We start from the raw sequence: 17,282 nt of genomic DNA, 5'->3' as shown, positions 1-17,282 counted from the left end.
AGAAGGGTTGAAGAAGGATTGAGCCTTGGAGCCATCCTCTGTTTCAGTGTCAGTGCAAGTATTGATTTCTCTCTTGCCTGGCAGTGAATCATCAGGAGTCCTTTTGAAATCACTGGGGCAGTACAGGTAAAGTATAGCCAAAGCCACAGTCATTGCACTTGCAAATGTATCCCAGAAATCTGGCTGTTATTTTGCAATATCTTATTTTAAAACTGCAGCATAGATGTCTGTGTTACTTCAGTTTGGTTCTGGGAAATGGTTAAGGGAAGTGCTTTGGTGAACTTTGGATTTAGAATGCATGTTGTGTTCATGAAGTTTTTATTAAATTCAGCAAATATTTGCACACTCTGCCCTGTACAAACCTTTGTAAATATGCTGTCTCATCCAGGGACTTGAAACTAGTTCAGTTTATGAATAACATAAAGGGAAAGAAAAAATAAGATGGTAGCTGTGATACACAAATTTCTAAGGGTTTTGACACACCCTGAAGGAGAATATGCTCTGTATTGTCATAGTATATAAATAGAAATATTATGCAGGAGGATGCTTATTTTTGGACATTGGTCTGAAATTTAAAGTTGAAGTGGGGGGGAATAGTTCTTCTTATAACTTAAGATTTAGAGCTTGTTACAGTGCTCTGACAAGGGAAAGTCAGGAGTAACTGAAGTACTGAGTGCTGCAGTCTCGAATTAGCAGAATGGAGGCCTTTGCCTCTGAAGAGGACAGAGTTACTTTGTATTCTTGGTACCAAACTAGAGGGAGATCCATTTTATGAGAGATTCTGAATGGTTCCTTGGTGATGGGGAGGCTTGAATGAGGTTGCTTGTGCACCTGATTTGTACTGATAAGTAAATTAGACTGATAGTGTCATGGAAGGAATCCAGCAAAGTGAATGTGTATTTCAGGGCTGCCTAAAGAACTCTGCTTTTTCTGATCCCATTTGTGTACATGGGAGTTGATGTATCTCCAGCTTGTTGTTTAAATGACCTCTCTGTACCAAACCCATCTACCTGCTGTTCAGCTCTGTGTGAGATTTGCCCTGTGGATTTGAATGATGTTGCTTACATACTTAAATTTACTGTAAACCTCTGAAAATGTTAGAAAGTGTGGGGTTGGGTTTTACTTGGTATGTTTGGGGTCATTCCATGGTAATTAGCTGTCTTTCCCTGGTATTCTTTAGGTTGAACTGGAAATGGCCATCGATACTTTGAATCCGAACTATTGCCGCAGCAAGGGAGAGCAGATCGCTCTCAACGTGGATGGCACCTGTACAGATGAAACAAGCACCTATTCCTCGTAGGTGTCCTCTTTGCCTTCCTTTCCTTTTTGGGGTGAGCACAGATACCTGTGTGTCCACCAGGGGCTGTACAGTTACAGGGGCTGCTTTGGACACTGTTCTGTAGCAAGTATTCTTGAGAGTAACCTACATTTTGTGGGGTGCATCATGAATTCAGTTTTGCAGACAAAAGTGATGGATAATTGTCTGGTGTGATTGTTGAGAGTCCATTTTGGGAATTGGTGCTTTCAGACTTTTGGCACCTGCATGCCACATTGCCTGTAGAATGCCATCTCACTGCCCTCCTCTGTCTGCAGGAAGCTGATGGACAAGCAAACTTTCTGCTCTTCCCAGGCTGCCAGTAATGTTTCCCGCTATGCAGCTGCTGTTTATAAAAAAGGTAAGGTTTTTTTTGTTTAACCCTCCCATCAGGGAAGCATACTCATTTCAGTGTTAAGATAAGATCTATTTGATCTTTTTTTTTGGGCTTGAGTTTTAATTGACTGATGGGTCTTTAAAGAAAGGAAAATTATCTATTATCAATGTCCCAAGAGTCCTTGAGTAGGTCTAGCAAAATTGTAAATATCATGTAAGATCACCCTGGGTTTGTAGATGCCTCCAGAATCTTAACAGTTCATGGTGGCCTGAAATAATATACACTTGTAGCATGAAATTATCATTATTATTTATACTGCTTTCTTAATCTAATTTTGTCTGTCTCATTTTCCTTTTTTGCACTTTTTGTCCTTCTCTTGACTGCCCAGGCCATCACAGAGTTTTGATTGGTGGTCATTTGAGATGACAATATGTAGATTGCTTTCAGTGATTACTATTTTACTTTTGGACTATGGGTCAGGCCTGTGCCAAAATGTTGCTTTCTGCAAGATCTGGTTTCAACACAAAAGGCAAAATAACAGAAACAGGTCTTGGTCTTTCATATTCCCTTGAAATCCTGAGCACTGGATGCATTTTTCACTTCAATCCTTTTTTACATTTTGCTGTATTAAATATTTATGCTCAATTGAAGCTGTGGCTTTACAGAGACAGAGAGATAATGAAAAGTTGTGTCCTTGTGCAGTGGAAAAAATCAATTTTAACCAACCTTAATTCTTTTTTTCAGGTGAACTTCACTTGACTCCACTACATGGAATTCTTCAGCTGAGGCCAAGCTTCACCTACTTGGACAAGGCTGATGCTAAACACCGAGAAAGAGAAGCTGCTAATGAAGGTAAATTCTCCACAATTGTGTTTTCTTAGGGGAGGTGAGATACAAGTTCTCTCTATAATGTGGCTGGTGAGTCATTGTGTTCTGAACATGTTTATTCTAAAAACACAGTCATTATTAGACCATTTCTTAAGTTGTTTCACTGATTTTGGTATTTTTTACCTTAATGCTTTTATGAGCACAGTATGGGGGATTGGCAGAGGGATGGGAGGTGCTGGGTAGTGACAAAGGGTGGTGGTGGGGACTGTGTCCCCACTGCCACTGGGAAGGTCATGGCAACAGGATATCCTATCACAGGAGCAGTGTGGTGCTGTCATACAGCTTTTGTGTTTTCTGACAGGTGGTGATTCATCCCAGGATGAAGCTGAAGATGATGTTAAGCAAATTACTGTATGTCCACATTTTCCTTTTTATGCTGGTTCAGGCAACAGTTCACAGGAAAGCTTGGCAGTTCAGAGTGAAATGAAAGGACAGCAAACCTCAGCTAGTCCTGCTGACCTGGGCTTGGGTGGGGGCGGCCAGGTGGACTCACCCTTGTTGCACAGGCATAAAGATGGTACTGAGAGCAAGCTAGGGCCCCTAGCTTGATACTGATACACCAAATCAGTAATGCAGATGGATTTTTCCCAAGGGTTTTAGGGCTGTTTTGAATGATGCCCAAATCTTCTAGGTCCGATTCTCCCGCCCTGAGACCGAACAAGCTCGGCAGCGACGTGTTCAGTCCTATGAGTTCCTGCAGAAGAGACAGGCAGAAGAGCACTGGGTTCACCTGCATTATTATGGCTTGAAGGTAGGTGTGTGCTGGCTCCTGAGGTGGCTGCCTGGGTCTGAAGGCTCAGCCAAGTCCAGAACCGTTTTAAATCTGGGCCCTTGGGAATCAGGGGATCATCAAAAGAATGAAGAGGAGCTCTGTAGGCTGGAACAGACCCTGATGGGCTCTGTATGTCCTCTGCTGGATTATGCTTTGGAGTCTCCACACTTCAAAACTGAGGGCTAGACAAATATAAAGGGGGGGGTCTGAGTGTAAGAATCACTTGGGTCTTGGATTATAAACTGGAATTTGTGAAAGACTTGGGAAACCCATTCAGTCAGGTGTGAGAAATCCTGTTTGGCTGACTTGGGCGGGTCTGTCAGGAGGTTTCAAAGGCGTAGCAAGGGAAATATTCCCACATGACATGAGCATCATACAAGGAAGTGAAAGCAGAACATCAGGTAGCGAGGTGGAACGCTTGAGTGGTGGAATGATGACAGGGTGGTCATAGTTTGGAATGAGAAATCCAGCTCTCTGGCATTTTGTATATTTTCAGTATGTGATAATGACTCTTGTTGTTTCCATTTCCAGGATAGCCGTTCTGAGCACGAGCGCCAGTATTTATTTAGTCAAGGTCATGGCCTTGCTGAAAACACAGAATTAATTAAATCTCCCAGGTAATGGTTTGGTGGTTTCCTACAGAAATAGCATTAATTAGTTGGGATTGTTTTCAGAGTTATAAGTAGGTATATTCTTAAAAATATACCTGCTTATATCTGCTCTTTGAAAATCCCATTCATCATAAAATTTGAATTGTTTTAAAAAACACAGAAACAAACTAGCTTTCATCTTACTGAGGTTGCTTTCTTTGTTTCCCTATACCCTTGAGATTAAAACCTCTTGTTTTGACGTAGGGTTGTAGCTTCTTGTACATTATCACAGCCCTACTTTATCTGGACTGTGAATACCGCAAAGGAAAATTAAAACAAAAGCTTCTTCTGGATAATATAAATTAACACTCTGAAGCCAATAACTTCCATTGTTAGCAAATCTTATAAAACTTCAGTTTGTGATTTGTGGGGACAACTGAAACTACTTGAAGGGTGTTTGTGTCTGTTTCTTGGTGACTGCAGCTCTACAGGAGCCTTCCATAATGCAGTCAGTGCTTCCCTGTCACCTGGGACACCCATGGCCCAAGTAGTAGTGAAGAGGCAGAGTCTGGCTCTGGTAATGGTGTTGGCATGTTTTTCTTGTAAATCAGTGATAGCTGTTCTGAAGAGTCTTTTGGATCTGATTCTTTCTCACAGACACTGGTAATTGCATGGGCGAGACAGAAATTTTGCTTTTTGCTGGCCTGATTCTCTCTGTCTGTGGGGTTTCACATGACCCTGCTGATGGCTGTCAGAGCACCTGTGTTTAATATATTTGCTTGTGCAGATCCTCTGTTTGGACACCTCTGCTGTACAAAAGAGCTGGGATTCTGACTCACATTTACTTCATACTCTCACTTTGGGCAGATGAATGTCAGTAGCTTTTACTTTTACTAGTTCTGAGGAGGTGGGAGTGGCAGGGAGAGCTCTTTTCAGGCTGATGTTTGTTTTGTAGATTCACACAAGCAGGTTTACTCTAAGTGAGAAATTACTGTACTTAAACCTGGCAAGTCTCAAGACAAGCATTTTAAAGAATGTGTTTCCTTTTCTTCTAGTGAATATTTAATGATGCTGATGCCTCCAAGCGTAGAGGAAGAGAAGTAAGTGTTTGTACATCGTGTGCAAAGTCCATATTGGCTGGATTCTCCTTTTCATGGGCTCAAATCTTTTTATGTGCAGTGAGAAACCAATGGCTCCAAGCAATGTGCTTTCTATGGCCCAGCTGAGGACTTTACCCCTTGCTGATCAGATCAAGATCCTGATGAAGAATGGTTTGTAGCTTTTGTAATACATTTGCACTTCACTTTGTGACTTGTAGTTGCCTCAGATAAGGTGCTTTCCCCAGTATTACCAGTTCTGTCACCCTATCAGACAGACTGTCTAGCTCTTTGATTCTCTGAAGAATCTAAATCCCAGGCCTTTTCCTGAAAAGAGCAGTGACAGCTGATCTGACTGTTGATACACTTGCCATCAATTTCTTAGAAAAATTTCTAATTTGATTATAGCTTTCTGGATACAATTCAGGAAGTATCTCCTGGAATGTGGGTGTCTGAGCATGTACAGCCTGCACTTTGGCATTTTCTGGGAAGTTTTTAATGATGCACACCTAATGAGTGTCACTTAGGAATTTGATTTTTGTCTCTTTAGGGTTACTCTCTGATGAGAGCAAATCCTGAGGATTTTGCCTCAGGAGCAGCCTGCCTTGTCAGGTATCTCTGATTACAAATATTGCCAAAGATACAGGTTGGGGTTTTTTTTAATGTTAATTTGTGACCAGTTCAGCCAGTCAGCTTACAGTGCAGGGGGGTAAACCTAAGACTTTATTTCTTCCCCCAAGATAAATCTTTGCCCATGCACACGCTGAATCCCCGTTGCTGGCTGTGTGAGTGCTGTTTGTGACTCTGTGTTTGCCTTGCAGTGAAGGTGATGCCGTTCGCCAACCTGCTGGGTCTGCTGGGCTCGGGCACCGACCCCACGGCCGTGCTGCGCTGCGTGCAGCAGGTGGCGCTGCTGGTCCAGGGAAACTGGGTGGTGAAGAGGTACGGCCCGGCCCGCCTTTGTCCCCGGCATCCCTCCGGCACCGCCCCGGCATCCCTCCGGCACCGCCCCGGCACCGCCCCGGCATCCCTCCGGGCTTTGTGTCCCCGCCCCCGTGGCCCAAAACACCCTCTCTCCCATCTCGCGGGTGAAACCTTTGGTTTTGTGTTGTCTGCGTCTCAGTGCAGTCAGCTATTCCGTATCCAAAGGGATGCTGTGAAAGGATAATGCCTTAGTACCGGTCCCAGGTGGGATTGTGGCTGAGCAGGGATGTAATCTGTGTTTGCATCTGAGCTGTGACAGGTTTTTGATGTCTGCACTCATGTTCTTTTGTGAGAGAGGTGTTCTGAGTTCTTCCAGAGATTAGCATCAAATAGAAACACAGAAAATTAAACCAATGTCAGCTATAGTATCTCTTAGCAAAATTCAGTCCTGTTAGGATCTCTGTGCAGTCCTGTTGCTGTTCATCAGTGGATGCTGCTCTTGTCAGCTGAAAACTACCCTCAAAAAATCAAGCATGGAGGTGTACCACATGAATTGGAGTCTGTATCATCTTCCTGTTTATTAGGATAGAGCACCTTATTGGGAATTGAAATCTAAAATGCAGTATGATGATTTTTTTTTTACCTGGGTGGATCCCTGCATGCAGAGATTTACAGTCTCTGGAATAGCTGTGTTAAGATGAATGGCATCAGCTGCCAGCCCAAGTATGCCAGCAGGATGTTTCAGCTCTTGTGGTACAGGCCTGTGTTAGCAACGTGACCAGCTTTTACAGCAGCCCTGCTGTCCCTCCAGCTGTTACAGGAGGAAGCTGGGAGCAGCTTAAAAGACAGTATGTTAGTATTCAGATTGTTCTTAGGTTATAGCTGATTCTTTGCTACTAGTCTGAGGAAGATGTGAGGATCTGTAGTGGATGGGGTGTTTGAGCAGCACACATCAGAGCTTTGAACAGAGTGGGGACCCATTTCTTTGGCCTGGGTAGGATCAAGATCATGAACCTGAGTTGCTGTGGGGCTTTAGAAAGCCTGATAACACGTCATCAGCTGGCCCTGCAAGCAGACAAGGTCACAGACATGGAGTAATGTTGGTCTTGGGGCTGTTGATTCAAGTATGGCATTTTGTAATACTGTTCTGTTAAACCCTTGATTGCTGGGAAGGAAATAAAAAACTGTCTTGCCCGTACATCAGCATTTTGGCTAAATGCTGCCTTCAAGGCTGCATCCCAGCTTAGCCTAAGCACTTCTTAGGATCATTTTGGTCTTGTTTACATGGATCCAAGGGAGGGTAGGCTTTGCAAGAACAAAGCAGAGCTTGTAGCTGTGTTGCACACACCTGCTTGCCACAAGGCTGTGCTTTGCTGGTCTAAGCCTTTCTGCACTAGTGTAATTGCAGTGGAGTAATTACACCAGTGTTAAAGCCTTTAATGAAAACCACGCTTTGCATAGAGGTATAATTTAACTGCAGAACAGGGAGGGCATGTTTGTTATGTTAGTCTTCACTAATGCCATTTTTCTGGAGTACCTAGTAACTAATTTCTCTTCCTTTTTAATTAACAGTGATGTTCTCTACCCGAAAGATACTTCTAGTCCCCATAGTGGAGTTCCTGCAGAAGTGCTCTGTAGAGGAAGAGATTTTGTTGTAAGTATAAAAGTGTTTGTTGCTTTTAATGAAAACACAGGTGAAACTTGCCTGGGAGGCTACAGCATTGCAAAACTCTTCTGCTCTACTGCAGCGAGGTGTTTCTTCCAAGGAAGTTGTTTGTGCTTTAATCCTGAAGGTGTTGTTACAAGTCTGCTGTGGGAATGTTGGTGTAGGCTCACTTTGTGTCTGCCTGGCAGGTTCAGATCATCTGTCATTAGCAGCATTCATCCCTTTCTAGCACATGCTGCAGAGCACTATCACATTGCCCCCACAACGTGGGGCTTGCAGAACACCCAGGACTGGATAATGAAGTGCTTGTTTCTCCAGCTCTATTTCCAAGGGCTCAGGACTGAGGGCTCAGGAGGGCAGTGTGGGTAAGCCTTCTGCTCCCTGAGCATGCACTGTTGATCTTTAAAAAGGACTTTATTCCCTAGGGCTGCTAATCAGTGAAAGGACTTTGTTCCCAGGCACCTTTTGTGAGCAGTAGCTGCACATGGAAGTTGAAATGAATATGGGTCTTGTAAACACACACATAACCACAGCAAAAAGGAACAACCTCTGCATTGTGTTTATTTTCACTAACCGTGGAAAGAATTAAGGTCCTAAGTGGTTCCTAAGTTCATAATCAGTTTATGGCTTCCGCCCCACCAGAGCAAGTCTGAGTGCACAGCTCTCAGTTGTTTCAGTTAGACCTGAGTGTTTTTGCAGAGTTTGTTCATGAGGTTTAGCTCTGAACAGGAGAATGCTGTGCAAGAGACTTTAAGGGTATTACAGTACTACTGTAAGATCAAACTGATGGTGATTGAAACTGACTTTTCCTTGTCTCTTGATGTCTGCCCAAGACTGCCATATGGAGACCTGGATTCAGGTGTGACCCAGTGACATAAGTTTTTAGGACACAGCAGATTAGGTGACATGTCTTGTGTAAAGTTCAGGGACCAGAATTATTGTGCTCAGTTAAGTAAGGGATACTGTTTTAATATTTAGGATAAAAAGTTACCTTATTTTCATTTGGATTATGTCAAATATACCTTCCATGAGAAATGAATCTGTGTTGATCTTAAAGACAAATAATTTGCTGATTAATACTACAAGAAGGCAAAAGTTTAAATGTTAGAAAATAGAAAGGATCAATATTTCTGGCTTTCAGACAAAGAGTAATGTGTGGTTTTAAGACTCAGAAATTGTATTTAATGCTGTATGGCAGCTGTGGAGAAAACGTGTTCTAGCTTAAAAAGTGAACTTTATTTCCCTGGATATATTTGGGCAAGTTAAGAAGTTTAAAAAATATTTATGGACTTCTTGTGCTTTAAAACAGAAATGCCCTGTGCCCTAAAGAGAGTGGATTGGGTTTGTGTGTTTGTGGGCAGAGAGGATCTGAAATGGGAGAGAAGGAAGCATGGATGATGTTGTAGGCCAGGAAGAAATTGTCAGTAATGAGATTTTGGATTCTTAACAACATTATTAATACAGACTAAGAGAGCCTGTAGCTTATTTAAATGGAGACAGGAAGAAATGAAAGGTCATGTTCAGTGTTCTGCCCAAGTCCTGTCAGCCTGCCCTCAGCAGCTGCCTCAGGATTTGGACCTCAGGAGCTGCTGTGCAGAGCACCTGGCTGTGCCCTACCTGGGGACACGTGTGTGAGTGACAGGACATCTTGGCATGACTGTGAGTGACTGTGATGGGGCTGGAAGGAGGGAACAGGCACTTGGCATGGGCTCTGTGCTGCTGAAGGGCAGCAGCCATCAGCCTGCACAGACCCCTGTGTAAGAGTGCATGGAGAGTGTCTCTAGGCTGGTGATGAGGTATGTGAGAAGAGACTTCTGGGGTCCCAGCATCACTCCAGTGGTTTTTTGGGTTTTTGTTGGTGGTGGTGGTTTTGTTTGTTTTGGTTTTGGTTGTTTTGTTTTGAGACCAAATGGAGTTTAAGTTCAAGAGATTCCTCGTAGCTTTTTTAGTGATAGGTTTGCCAAGGCACACCATGGACTCTCAAAGCTTTTGGGCCTGTGTTCATGGCCCTTTGAGGACAGAAGGAGCCAGAAGATGTTTTTCCTCTAGCTGGCTGAGAATCACTTACTTCTACATTCTTGAAAGGAATGGGTTCTATTTTGTGGTAGCATCGTTGAACAGGGTCATTTGCTACAACTTCAGTAAAGCTCCTGCTAATGCAGTTGTTAGATTTTCCTCTTTTTTTCCCTTCCTAGATGTGGAAGTTCACACAGGACCGTTGGGTGGTGAGAAAGGAAGTGGCAGCAGTTACAAAAGTGAGTGAATTCCTTTTCTTCCCAAATCCAAAGGTGGTGATAAGTTGGCCAAATGTTGCTGGGCATTGTGTGGGTGTAGATAATGGATGCTGCTGTGAGCCTTTCTTCTCACAGTGCCTGCTCTGCTCTCCATCTGAACAGGTACAGATAATATTCTTTCTAGAGAAAAACATTCTGAGCAGCTCCCATGAGTTTCCACAACTCCAGACTGGCCTTGTAGCTGAGCCACTGGAATGCATCCTCTCCTCTCCTGTGTTTTAGTGGAAAGCTGGGCACAGTTTGAATTGAGCTGACTGAAGGTGCTTACCCAGCCCACAGAAGCTGCTTTGGGTGTCTTAAGAGCAACTCTTCTGTTGGCATTTGCCAGTTACAGTATTGAGTAAAAACTTTATAGCAACTCAGACATCTGAACATTCTGTTAAAAGTGGCAAATGAATGAGAAACATTAAGTCAAAAGGACAAACCCCAAATTCTTTAAATGCACTAAAATCATAAAGGAGGAGTCAGTTTATGTGCAGACCATCTATTTTTGGAATGTAAGAGCCAGTGCTGCATAAAAGCTGGGCATGTGTAGGTGCAGCATGTCTGGCCTGCAGCTCTAAAATAAGATTAACACTGTAGAATATACTTCTCTTCCCCATAGAGTCTTTTCATCTCAGTTTGGAAACTCCCTTTTCTTTGCAAAACATGCCATGAGCTATTTGACTCTGGGGTGATTAATCACCACGGCTCTCTGAAGTCCTGGGCTTTTAACAGTGTGTGAAAGTGCTGTGCTGCAGAGCAGGATGAGTATCTCTGACTTAGCTGGGTGTGTGCCCACGGAGGTGCTCCTTGCACACCAGATCAGCCCAGCTCTCCTGTCCCACGCACAATGCTCACTGCTGCTGCTGTCCTGGGGAAACTGACTTCCATGCTATTCATGCTTTTCCTTTTTCTTTTAGCTTTGCCCAGAAGATGTGAAAGACTTCCTAGAGCACATGTCAGTGGCAAGAATAAACAAAGGTTGGGAGTTCATGCTCCCTTACGATGAAGACTTTGTTAAGAAGCATCCAGATATAGTTCAGAGGCAACAGATGCTGTGGATGGGCATTCAGGCCAAGTAATTATTTTACTGTATTTTGGGGAATAAGCTAAAAGCAAAGAACTGTTTAGTACAAGGGTTCTGTAGACACTGATAGATAATGTGATCTGTATTGCCTCCAAGTTTCTCCCTCCCAGAGCCCAGGCAGTGGTGTGGTGGCAGGTGTTATTGCATCACTCAAGTCATTCCTGGTTCTTGGCTCCCTGGAGAGATGGAATGTTCTAGCTAATGGCTAAAGCTGGCATGGCTGCATGCAGACATGACAACTGAAACTGTCCTGGAATATTGTGTCTTTGTCTTTCAGATTAGAAAAGGTCTATAATCTCTTAAAGGAGCACTTGACACCAAAGAAACAAGAGGCACAATCAGGTAAATGGAATTGTGCTCGAATCATGCTGAAGCACTTGCGTGTTTTCATCTGTCCTGAGTGTTGTTTTGGAGTTCCTCTCTGATTTTGAAAGTGGTGGAGACTGGTTTTGTTTAATGTATTTTCTTTCTTACTATTTTCCTTTGGAATATTTAAGACAGATCTTGGTCTGTACTAATGTCACTGAAGTTGGGGTGACACCAGCTACTGTGGCATCCTTGTAGCAGAGCCAGGAGGAGTCTGTGGCCCTGGGGACTTGCTGTTTGACATTGTAAAATCAGCTGGTTCTCTTACCCACTTGCTCATTTAAGGCAGCTTGTGGGGTGTAACCAGCTCCTGAAGGGAGGACAGACAGAGCCAGTGCACAAAGAATTCTCACCTCTCAATTTAATGTTAATGCAACTTAATGTGAGTGAGGTGATTTTTTTACTTCCCTGATTTGCAGGAGGCTCTCTGGTGTGGTTGAGGGCCAGGCAGTTACTGGAGGATGTGATGGCAGGAGGCTGTAAGGAGGTGTGAAGCTGTCTGCTTTTGACATCCTTCTCCACTCTGGATGGCAGTGAGAGTACTAAAGTAGCTGCTCCAAAATCCTAAAAGATTGTGAAAACTTGAGATTCCAGAGTTTTAACTGGACATTTGGCTCAGTGCCAGACACTGGAGCAATTGAGGAGTGTAAGCAGAACTGACAAAGGAGCATATGAATCCATTTCAATACCCTGTGTCTGATCTGCTCAGAAGGATTAGGTGCTGGGTTATTTGGAGAGGATTAGTGAGCCTAACAGCAGAGAAGGTAACAGCATGTGTGCTGGGCATGCCTTTGCCTCAAACACTGCACTTCTTGCTTTGGCAAGGACTGGGTTCCTCTGCTGCCAGCACACCCCTTCCTTTCACCTGTGGATGGCTGGCTGTGGAGAGGGGAAGGGCAGGGTTCCATGGGAGAGAACTCCTTCCTGTCCCTTTCAGCCCATTCCTGGGTACTAACACTAAGCAGAGGGTCTGAGCCTCTCCTGCCCTGCAGCCTCATGCTGCAGAGCTGTTCATGTTCACTGTTAACCCTTCTACACTCCTCCTTGGACCTGGTGACACCCCGGTGCTGCCTCTGGCAGGGGCTGCACCAGGCCCCACCAGCCACTAGAGAATCTAAAAGACAAAAAGAGCTGTTGGACAAAGAAGTATTTGAGTCACAAGCAGAGATTTGTTAGCAGTTTGTATCCTGATTTCCTGAAATGTGGAAAAGGCCCTGGTGATTGAACAAACACACTTTGCTTTGGATTCCTTGACTGTAATACTGTTCCCCAAACATTTGGCTTTAGGTAAACAAATACACATTGCCCTCAAAAATCCAGCAAAACTCCCCAAAACTAATGTAAAATTTAATCAACAGACTGAGTTTATGCCTTTGATTTCATAAGCAGATGATGTTTCCTGGTTTCATTTCACTATGAGCCCTGCTGAGATTTATGGTACCTTTTATTTCTTACCAGCTCATCCGTTGCTGGTTTCTGGGGAGCAAAGGGTCAACATGGCTAAAGCAAAAGTCAAGCAGAACTATGGGCAGCTGGAGAAGGAGTTCCAGAGGCAGAAGGCAGAGATGAAATCCAACGACGGCTCGGCCAAGCCAGATGTTCCCAATATCCGCATTAAGGAGGAGCCTGTGAGCGTGGAGGAGCCCATGGACACCTCAGCCCACGAGGGCCTGAACAACGGCCTGGTGAATGGCCTGCACCCAGCCCAGGGCCCCATGGACCCTGTGAATGGCCACCTGCCTGGGGGCTGCATCGACAGGGTCGCCCAGGAACTGAAGGCCTTTGTGTCCTCCACGTTTAAGAAACAATTTGTGCTCACCCTGAGTGAGCTTAAACGGTTATTTAACCTTCACTTAGCCAGTCTGCCTCCAGGACATACCTTGTTCAGTGGCATTTCAGACAAAATGTTACAGGACATGGTGTTGGACACTGGCTGCAAACAGATTTTGGTGCCTGTAAGTATGGTTTTCCCTTGGTGTGCTTTGGGGGAGGGATTGGGGGGGAGCAGTTAAACATCTGAGATGTGAAATATTTGTGTCCTGTGCTGATGGACCAGAAGGACAGATGTGCTCTGAGTGCCTGTCCGATACTGGACGTGTTGGAGCTGCTGGAATTCTGTCTGGGGTCCTGCTTCTGGCAGGCTCTGCACTCTGCCCTGTTGTCCTTGGGACTCCATTTCCACATCCAGGGTGCTGGCCCATAGTGATTTGCTGTCCCAGCTTGCTCCTGTTAACATGATCTAGGGCAGTCCCAGATTCCCATCAGCTCTCCTGGAATTGCACAAGCTCCTTCCCTCGGGGACAGGGACCCAGCTGGGAGGGGAAAGGTGACATTGACTGCCTGGGAGCAGCAGGGCACACCCAGCAGAGCCTCTGGGAAGCAACAAAGCCCATCTGCAGCAGGTTTCCTTGGCCTCTCTGTTTCCTCCTAGGCTGTGCAGAGGTGTCTGTTTCTTTGTCTGTATGGAAACAATGTGGGTGATTGCGTGAGACAGAGCAGGGCTGGGAGACTCTGCATTGCTTAGGAGAGCAAAGGGAATCTGGCATCATGGGAAAGAGCCTAAAAGGAAATTAATTTTACAAGACATCTGGCACTGCTGATTGGGTTACAACCAGAAGGAGCTTGGGAGCAGCTGCCTTTGGGGAGAGAGGAGAAGGAACATGTGAACTGCTCAAAAGAGCAGGAAGCAGGAGGGCTGGGAGAGCCTGCAGCGTGGGAGCTGCTGGGGGGGCAGCAGGGACGTGTTCAGTCGTGTGCAAAGTACATGTTGTGGCACCTGGGAACCGAGTAACAGCCTGGAAATGTCACTAGGGAGAGCACCAATTGTGCTGCGTGCTGCTTCCTCTCCTGGCAGTTTCCAAGTCCTGGGGTGGTGCTTGCCTGGAACCGTCTCAGCGCTGGCCAGGCTCTCCCCTGCACCTGGTGTAATGTGTGCCTCTGCCATGCTAAACAGCTGAGGTCATTCCTGCTCTGTTCCTTGGGACTGGGACTTGTTTGCTTTGGAAATTTGAGGATTTTAGAAATCCACACAAGAAGTGAAAGTGAGATTGTTTCTCTTTTCAAAAAGCAAAATCCTGCTGAAGAGAGGTGGCCAGGAGCTCCTTCTGTGTGGAAAACTCTGTCACAGGAGACCTGCAGAGGTGCAGAAATGGCCCCTGGAATGTCTCTTCAGGAGACTGTTGCAAGTTTTAGTTCTGCTGACTCAGAACTTGCTGCAGGACTTGAGCTCTTGTGTATGAGCCTGTACTGCTGGCAGCAATGTAAATCATTGCCCCTGAGCCTGCCCTGATGCTCTGTGCAGATGGCAAAGGTGCTGGGGCTGGCTCTCTTCTTTGCATGGGCTCAGACACTTTGGTCTTTCTTGATTGTTCCCCTGGACAATTTTGTCAGAACCCAACAAGGGCGCCTGAGCTCAGGGAAAGCCTGGAGGGTTCAGGGTGGGATTTCACAGTTACTCATTAGTTTTCTGTAATTGGAAGTGCTTTGGTGATAAAAATCAACGATCTGAGGTAATTAAAATTATGTTCTTTGGCGGGTGAAGACACTTTTGGTTTGACTGCTTACCTGTTATAGAAAACGTGTGGCTGAAAATGGCAATTGAAACCTTACCAGGGAATGCAGGATCTATTACAGAGCTGACCAGCAGCACCCAGGGTGTGAGATAAACAGCATTTGTGGGGAGCCAGGAGAGGCCACTCCAGCTGCAGCTGAGGCTGTGGGGATGCCTGCAGGGTGCTGTGCTTGCTGTCCCTCATCAAGTGTGAGGGAAAAGCACAGGTCAGGAAAGAGCAAGTCCTGAGCTGGTGAGGGGGCAGAGAAGAGGAGAGGAGCCCTGGGCAGGCAGGACTTGGTGCCTGTGCCCTGAGCTGAGCCAGTCTCCCACCCCATGGGAAGTGCAGGACTGGCTCCTGAGGACCTACACCCATTTCCTGCAGACTGGGGTGGCTGGCTCCTGCCATGGCTCCCTTCCCATGGCCCCTGGAGTGGCAAGGTTCTGCCCAAAGCTTGAGGATATTTTTGAGGCCTCAGGAAATGATGTAACTGTTGTGTGTGTCCTGCCTGGCTGGGCTGAAGGAGGGGAGTGCAGCCCTGCACTCACAGAGAGCCCTGCAGGCTGTGCCAGTGCCAGCCTCCCTGAGAGCTGAGATCAAAGTTTACCTTTAGGATTTCTCCAGCTGATAAGTTTTTTTCTGGCACTCTCAGCCCCTTCCATCTGGTGTAGCTATAACTGAGGCTGCCTGGCAGTGGCTCAGTGCTTGAGTAAGAACTTCCCAGAGCCCAGGGCTCCTCCCTGAGAGGTTCCATTTGAATGTGGCAGCCCTGGGGCCTGAGGCAGCATGGAGGTCATCTCCAAGAGCCTGCACTTGCTCCAGGAGCTTAGAGCAGGAAGGGGCACAGGGCAAATATTTCAAAAAGGATTTTAAGGTAGCAGAGAACTGTTATCAAGGTGAGGCTGGGGAGATCCAGGTGACATAAACCAGCAAAGGGACAGCAGATGGCAAGGCAGTGAACTGTTTGTGCTGTGTGTCTCTCTGAAGAATCCCTGATGGCATTTCCCACTCCCAGGCCAGGCTGTGTGACAGGAGCAAGCAGGCAGGGAGCTGCTGGCTTGCAGCAGTTTGCAGAGGGAGGCTGGCTGGGAGGAGGAGATTCTCTGCGTTTTTCTTCCCAAGTGTTGTGTTTGTTTGGAAGCTGTTTCCTCGCCGAATGGCTGGATAAACACAGCTGTGTGTCAGCCCTGTGGCTGAGGCAGGAGGAGTTTGCACTCTGGGGCTGTGCTGGCTCACTTGTCGAGCCCAGCAGGTTGTGCCTGGGTGCTCCCAGTGCCCTGCTGTACTTTGCCATTCCTGCTGTGTTGTGTGGAGGGAAGCTGGAGGATTTGATTTTATCTCTGCTGAAAACCTACAAGAGGGATTATTCCTCAAAAGCAAGTGTCCTTATGGGAGGAGAATTATGTCAGGTGCTGTGAGCCTAGTCAGCCTGAATCCTGGCTCTAAACCAAGTGTAAAACCTTGTTATATCCCAGCCATTTGGACTAACCTGCAAGTCAAAGCTGCTAATCCCACTAGGCAGCTCCCACTGGACAAAACCCTTCCCCTTTGCAATAAGATCAGAGGCAGAGCATGAAAGAAATGCTGATCTTTTCACTCTGTGATGCACAAGTCTTTTGGCTGGTGAGGGAGGCTGGGAAGAAAGGATTGGTTTGTACCAGCAGCCAGGATTGAGGGATGCTGGAACAATTGGGACTGGCTTGTTAGCTTTTCATAGATGATTGATTTAGGTCATCTGGATGGTTAGCAAGGAATAAATTGTTAGTGACAGACAGGAAGAGACATGTCAGGAGTGAAGGCATATTCCAGCAGTGCTCATTAGTCACTGCTCCAAGGGGAAATGTTAGGGCAAATGGATGGTATTTTATTTTTTTAGGGGGAGAGGCAGTTGTACTCCTTCCTGTCTGCAGGGGTGTGAGGCTTCTGCCTCAGAAAAAGTGAAAGTGTTTCTTTAGTTTGGCACATGGGGGAAAAACAAAACGCGCAAAACCACTGTCACTTCTGGAGCCTGAAATGAGCAAATAGCTGGTTCACTGTCCCTCTGTGTTCAGCCTTCTGAGTGCTGTAGTCTGCCCCAAAACAGAGATGGCAATACAGCAGCAGCACCTGCTTGTCAGTAATGCTCATTGGGATTAGTGAAGCAGATAACTGCAGGATGGAGTGAATCTGTAGAACCTACCACTGTAAAGGGAAAAACTGCCAGAGGGACCCTGCAGTGCTCTTGGTGCTCTCAGCTGTTCTGGATGGTCTGGAAGCAAACATTGCTGACAGGAAAAATCTACAGATACCTTGCCATGGGGATACCATCAAGGTCCAAGCCCTGGGATTGTTCTGGTACATGGTGGTCAACTCTTCACCAGTGGGAGACTGTCCCCATGCACAGTTCATGGGATTCCAGTATGTCCAGCAGTTC

At 45.9% G+C, this 17,282-nt stretch overlaps 1 protein-coding gene across 1 annotated transcript in view; it reads left to right on the top strand.

The window, feature by feature from the left end:
• POLR3E (RNA polymerase III subunit E) overlaps positions 1–17,282 on the top strand; it is a 28,049-nt gene that overhangs the window by 6,347 nt on the left and 4,420 nt on the right. The window contains exons 5-18 of the mRNA XM_084216546.1: positions 1,181–1,296; positions 1,594–1,676; positions 2,397–2,504; positions 2,842–2,891; positions 3,172–3,291; positions 3,844–3,929; positions 4,958–5,002; positions 5,082–5,173; positions 5,821–5,941; positions 7,496–7,577; positions 9,785–9,844; positions 10,786–10,943; positions 11,230–11,294; positions 12,777–13,273. Of these exons, the coding sequence (XP_084072672.1) occupies positions 1,181–1,296; positions 1,594–1,676; positions 2,397–2,504; positions 2,842–2,891; positions 3,172–3,291; positions 3,844–3,929; positions 4,958–5,002; positions 5,082–5,173; positions 5,821–5,941; positions 7,496–7,577; positions 9,785–9,844; positions 10,786–10,943; positions 11,230–11,294; positions 12,777–13,273 (1,683 nt within the window). The remainder of the gene's footprint in view (positions 1–1,180; positions 1,297–1,593; positions 1,677–2,396; positions 2,505–2,841; positions 2,892–3,171; positions 3,292–3,843; positions 3,930–4,957; positions 5,003–5,081; positions 5,174–5,820; positions 5,942–7,495; positions 7,578–9,784; positions 9,845–10,785; positions 10,944–11,229; positions 11,295–12,776; positions 13,274–17,282) is intronic.

This window comes from Fringilla coelebs, assembly GCF_963513975.1.
Source record: "Fringilla coelebs genome assembly, chromosome: 16".
Classification (NCBI taxonomy): domain Eukaryota; kingdom Metazoa; phylum Chordata; class Aves; order Passeriformes; family Fringillidae; genus Fringilla; species Fringilla coelebs.
The sequence above is the reverse complement of the archived record's forward strand: the minus strand, read 5'-3'. Positions and strand labels throughout refer to the sequence as shown.